The following is a 6,000-nucleotide window of genomic DNA, read 5'->3' as shown; positions in this document are numbered from 1 at the left end:
CTCCTCGCCTGCCCGCGGCGACCGCAGCTCCGCGCCCCACCACCCCGGCGCGTCCCCGGAGCAGGGGCAGCGGACAGCGGCGCGCGGCGGCGCGGGGAGCGGCAGGCGCGGGAGCTCGGGGGCGGGAGCCGAGGCGGGGCCGCGCCAGCCCCGCGCCGCCGCGCCCCCCGGGCCGAGCCGGCGTCCCCGCCGCGCAGCCATGGCCGCGTCGCCGCCCCGCCGCCTGCTCCCCTGAGGCGCGGCCGCCGCGAGGGGACCATGGCCGGCGCCGCCGAGCCCCCGGGCAGGGCGGCCGAGTACCTACAGGAGCTGACCCGGATCGTCGCGGCGCAGCAGGGGCTGCTGGCGCGCCGGCGGCGGCGCATCGAGGAGCTGGAGCGCCAAGTGGCGCGGCTGAGCCGCGAGAACGCCGGCCTGCTGGAGCGGCACCGGCGACACCTGGCCGCGTGCGCCCGCCGCGCCGACCGGGGCCCCGGCCCCGGCCTCGGCCCACAGCCGCTTGGCGCCGTCCCTGAGCTCGGCAGCCGCCTCGACAAGTAAGTGGGACCCGGGGGCGCGCGCGGCGGGGGCGCGCGAACTTCTTGGGGGCTCCTCGGCCCTCGGGCTGGGCGGGAAGGGCGCGCGACCGGGGCATCCCCACCTTGCCGGAGGCCCAGGCTCACCTGGGGACCTCTCGTGGGGTTGGCGACCCAGACCTGGGCCTCACCCCCGGCGTGGGCGGCTCCCCGGGCGCGGCGCTCCCACCCGCGGGCTCCAAGCGGACGCACGGACGGCGCGGCACTTGGGCTCCTCGACCGCCGGGCGCGCCGGCTCGGGCCAGGGGGCGCTATTCGTGGACACTTTGGGGCTCTGGCGGCGGGGCGAGGGCGCCTGACCTGAGAACCGCCGAGTCTGTTGGGGAGGGTCGCGGCGGGCTCAGGTCCCGCGCTCGAGCGGGCTTGGGTCCCCGGCGAGTCGCCGTCCCCCCCGCACGGGACCCTGTGCCGGGGCCAGCCCGGGACGCCTGGCGCACCTCCCCCTGGACGCCTCTGCCTCTCGCGTCTTCCTGAGCAGCCTGGGTTAATTCTCCGTTCGCCTCGCTCCGGGATTACCCGGGCTATTGGGCTATTTCGGACCGAGGATTAAGCGGGGGACAGGGACAGCGAGGGACTCTCCCGCCGCCTTGGCCCCAGCGTCCCTGTGAGGAGCGCGCAGGCTATGGCCCCGCTCACCTCCTCGGGTGCGGGTACCCAAACCCAGCGCTCAGCTCCTCCCTGCGGGGGTGCGGGTGCCCGTCTCGGCTCCAGGCTTGGGGGTTTGAGGGGGCGCTGGGTGGGGTTTTCCTGTGTGCCGCTTCCACTGCCTGTCCCTGGGGGCCTCTGCCTTGGGGCCGCTGGGGACACACTGGCTTGACCTGGGTCAGACTGGAAGAGCACTGTGCATAGGTGGGGTGGTCGGCAGCTTAAGCACAGGCCTCCGAGTCTCTGAGGAACAGATGATGAAGGAAGGAGTTGACCTTGGCTCCGAAATGGGGGGAGGTCCCTGATTCACAGGAGAGGGAGTCCAGGCATTGGAGAGCGGTCCCGGCACCTGGGTGGCCTGTGCCAAGCTGTGGTCCTGGGACAGAGAACCACCCACCAGCTTGGAGCATTGGCTTTGGATGGTGCCACGGGGTTGGTGGCTCTTTGGAGGAGACTTGAGAGGGTGGGCTCAGAATGTGGGGGACTTTGGTGGCTCTTGTGTGGCAGGCTGGGGTGACAGTTTCCTGCTGTCTGTTTACCTGGGGGGTGGGAGGTATGTGGATAGCGCCTGTCTGGTGCAGCTGCCGAAGTGAGACCCTACTGCCACCTCTGCCCTCCCTTAGCTCTGAGTGGCCACCGCTCAGTCCCTTCCATGGCAAGAGGTCGTGGGTCACCTGGTGCTGGCTGCAGATGCCGACCCTTTCCCCCAGCCAAGGATGGGGAGACCAACCAGGGCTGCTCAGGCAGAGTGCCTGCTAGCTCTGGAAGGCATGCTCGTCCTTGTTTTTAGAGGAAACAGTGACACACGTTGGTGGCAGACTCTTCATAGCACCCTCCCAGGGGATGGTTTCCTTTTTTCTCTTCAAAGTCACCCTTGATGACCAAGTGGAGTGTGGGGACAGGAGGATTCCAAGAGGCCGCACATCCTCTCTGTCACAGGGAGTCCCCAGTGTCCACCTGGTCAGTAGCGTTGGGGCTGGGGGCAGAGGGAGCTGGGCATGTGAATGCTGGGTTTGTCTTAGAAGTCCCTCGCTCTGCGTCCATCTGGCTTCCTTGGAGTTGAGTTGCAGCCAAAGCCAGTTGTCACCTTTAAGTACGGCGTAGTATCACTTTTAAGCAGAGCAGGGTGGCAGCACAGTGCTTGCACCACGGCTGGAGGCAGCTTCTAAACTTGACCGTGCATGCCTCGAATTGGGCACCTTTGCCAAACTGGGGATTCTGAGCCAGGAGGTCTGGGGCCGGCCGGAGTGTCTTCAAGGGTGACAGCTCCGGGGACATCTCGTGCTGCCGGCCCATGGACCACATTGTGAAGAGCCGGCATAGGAGCAGGAGCTAGGGGTGCCCTTGGTGATGGAGCATGCCAGCCTCCTTGCCTGCGTGGGATTTGCGCCCCAGGCCATTCAGAAGGGGAAGGCTGGTGCCTCCCTCTCCCGGGGGAGACTCACACAGAGGCCTGCCAGGCCCACACCTTGGACTTGCCTGCTCGTGAACTTGGGGCCCTGGGGTACTGGGGGCTGCTTTTCAAAACCTAGATTGGGTGTGCCCACTGCTCTTAAGCCAGGGGTTCCATCACTCTCAAGAGCTTTTATTAAGCACCTGCTGTATGCAGAACCATCAGCGGTAGGCTTAGGGACACAGAGCAAGAACAGCAAGGAGAGGCAGGAGATAAATGGCGCTACACAGAGGAAGGAGCACAAGGGGATGAACTCGGCCTGAGGCCCAGCTCTACACACCAGGCGGCAACCATGGGATATATCACACGGCTTCCAGGCTTGACTTCGAATAGTCCTAGTCGCCTCCCGTACCTTTCCTGGTTAATGGGCATAGAGGACACGGGCACACAGGAGGTGCTTTGTGCATGTCAGATTTGGGCTTGTCTGTCTCTTACTTCTTTTGGGCCAGCTGAGCCCAGGCAGGAGGTGAGACTTTTAGGGCCAGGTGCAGGGGCATGGAGTGGGGAACGTGGGCTGTGGGGAAGGGCCTAGGGTCGCTCGCTGGGACTGAACATCAACTTCTACCAGAGGTGCAGGGCCACAGTGTCCTGCAGGGGAACTACCTTGTGCTGGTGAGCCTGCCCTCGGGCACAGCTGGTACCCACTCCCAGCAGGGTCCAGTGAGCATGTGTGGCTGAGTTTGGCCTCGCAGACCTGTTCCTTCTCAGCCTCCAGCCACTGGCCTGCGGTGTAGACAGAAGATGCAGAAACTGCCTGCATGACAGACAGGTACAACTGAGGGCTCATTGTGCGGCTTTGTGCTGAGACCAGTTAGCTTGGTATTGCCTCACCCAGTGGTCCAGGGAGGAAGCTTCCAAGTCCAGAGACTTTTAAACTCTTTTTCAGAGAGCCTTCTTATGTGCCTATACCTCTGTGGCAAAATGTGAGTTTCTCAGCTCTAGGGGAAGACAGTGACCAACCATGCCTTTGTAGATTTGGGGTTGTTTCTCGTGTTATTGTTGTTGATTTCTCCTGACCTCAGCATTGGTAGCCGGCTATATCCTAGTAATCTCTGTCTAAATTTGCCCTCCTCTTGCTGGAGGCCCAGGCACCTAATAGGTGCTCAGTGGGATGTGTTGAGTGGCTGAAGCCTGGAGGAGAAGGATTGATGGAAACCACTATGTTTTTCTTTAAAAGTCCCATGGAATTTCCTCCGATACTGCTGCTATTCATGATTGCCCAGCACCAAGCAGAGGGAAGGCTCCCTGTGTGCCTACATGATGCCGGGTCTTTGGATTTGCTAACTCATCTCATTGTCTTGTCACTCCTACCAGGCAGGTGCATTGGCTGTTCCCATTGTATAGATGTAGAAACTGAGGATCAGAGAGGTCGTGTGCCTTGCTGAAGCTCTGCTGTCCAGCTAGTGGTGGAGCCAGGATTTGGACTCAGGCACCCTGGTTCCCAACCTTCCCCACTGGTGCCTGCCTGCCCTTCTTGCTGTGTGACAGTCGGGCCACCTCTGTGCTGGAGGAAGTGCAGCATGCAAAGCTTCCCTCTGCCTCGTGGAATGGCATCACCACCGCAGGATTTGGTGTCATGTAAGGTGGCAGCATGGAGGGCCCGAGGACTGAAGGAGATGATCCCTTCTAGCCTTTGATCCTCTGAAGTCTCTGTAGAAGTAAACATTGGCCTCGAGTGGTGGGGGAGGGCCTGCTCGAAGCCTCCTTGCCTTTCTCCTCCCCTCCAGCACTGAAGGGCTGTCACATCACACATCACTCTGGAGCCGGAGCCGGTGACTCACCCTGGGGGAGGTTTCCAGTGGCACTCAGTGGCTGTTGACTATCCAAACAAGCGTTCTTCCCGGGTTTGCGGTGACATTAGCCATGACGAAGGCACCTCGATTTGGAGGCTGCTCAGGGCCAGCTACGGAAGAGGGGGTGGCAGGCCGAAAGTGGATTGTCCCAGCTGGCAGCAGGCTGGTGACACAGAGAGCCCTACCCAGGGGGTCCTGGCGTGGAACCTCAGAGTGGCTAGGGAGGACCAGAGGTGGGACTGAGAAACTGGGAGCTCCGGTGCGATTTCCTGTTCCCTCTAGGAAGGCGAGGGGCTGGGGAGAGGCCGAGAGGGCTTTTTTGTGATCTGTGAGTGGCGCTGAGAAACTGGTGGCAGAAGTCACGGTGTTCATGTTTCCATGAAATACTATTCTTGTTCTCCCAGCCAAGATAAGGTCTGTATCCAGTGCTGGGGAGGATGTCCCTCTGTCAGGAACACACTGCACCCTGCTTTGGGACACTAGTCCTGCTTGGACAAAATGTATTCAATGGGAAGGGAGCGGAGTGAGCCCTTCTTATTTTCCAGCAGATGGTAGAGTCCACAGACGAGGAGGGAGTGTTTCTCTGAAGCTCTCTCCCAGCCATCTGACAAGCTAAGCAAATTATTATTTTACAACCTGGAAAATAAATCAAGGAACGCTTCTTTATCTCGCTGGGGCTGAGAAGAGCAAGCGGCAGCACCCCCCTCACCCTCGTGTGAAGTGCAGGTTCGCCCTGGATCTGTGGAGATTGCAGCCCTCAAGGCCTTGCTGTTGCATTCACGGGGAGTGTGAGCAGTTGGTCACATCAGAGAGTCAGATGTTTGGGGACATCGGTATTTTTTTGTCAGCTGGGTGGCTATCTGTCACACTGTTTCGTCTGTGACATTGTTTTGACAGCTGATTGGGTCATTTGTGCTGTTTTTTTTCCTTTTTTTTTTTTAAATGAAAGAGTGGTGCTTTGGCTAACTTGGGAAGTGCACCATTCTGTGCCTGTTAGGGTGTCATCTGTGTAATTGCCACTGAGCCAGGGAGAAACAGACAAGCCAGGCGTTCGGCAAGAACTGGGTCTGGGAAAATGAATGGACCTCACTGAAATGGAGGAAAAGCTACAGGCCAGGCGGCCTGAGGCTGTTAGACATCAGTGGGCCCCGGGTCTGCGCCCCCCCCCCCCATCCAGTGCAGACCCAGGCCAAGCTGCAGTCCGAGGAGCCCCTAATGGGCACCAGGCTTCACCAAGGGACGTGAACAGAAATCCCAGACACGGAGGTCTTCGGGTTTTCGACCCTGCTCCTCCACAGGGCTGATAATTCAGAAGTAGGCAGGGTGCACCCAACCAGTTTTACAGATTCTAAGTGCTTCTGTTTCCATCAGTAAGGAGCTGTGGCCTTGACTTTGTCCCCGCCCCCTCCAGCTGCCCTGGCCTTGCTCTGGGCCCCTCCAAGCCTCGCTGTGACCAGCCCCTGGGCGATTGATTATCCCTGCCCTAGCAGTGGGCCTGAAAGATGCAGCCCCTGCCTCAGCCGCTTTCAGTAGC

At 60.8% G+C, this 6,000-nt stretch overlaps 1 protein-coding gene across 2 annotated transcripts in view; it reads left to right on the top strand.

Annotated features, from left to right (window-relative positions):
* The first annotated feature begins 243 nt into the window (after positions 1 to 243).
* Positions 244 to 6,000, top strand: part of Iqsec1 (IQ motif and Sec7 domain ArfGEF 1) — a 280,229-nt gene continuing 274,472 nt past the window's right edge. For both annotated transcript variants that reach the window (XM_087207194.1, XM_087207193.1), the window contains exon 1: positions 244 to 536. In XM_087207194.1, the coding sequence (XP_087063320.1) occupies positions 259 to 536 (278 nt within the window). In that variant the 5' untranslated portion in view covers positions 244 to 258. The remainder of the gene's footprint in view (positions 537 to 6,000) is intronic.

This window comes from Heterocephalus glaber, unplaced genomic scaffold (assembly GCF_053883595.1).
Source record: "Heterocephalus glaber isolate CG9 unplaced genomic scaffold, H.glaber_assembly_v1.0 deba00000768, whole genome shotgun sequence".
In the NCBI taxonomy this organism is placed as follows: domain Eukaryota; kingdom Metazoa; phylum Chordata; class Mammalia; order Rodentia; family Bathyergidae; genus Heterocephalus; species Heterocephalus glaber.
Note: the sequence above shows the minus strand (reverse complement) of the source record. Positions and strands in the feature narration are given on the sequence as shown.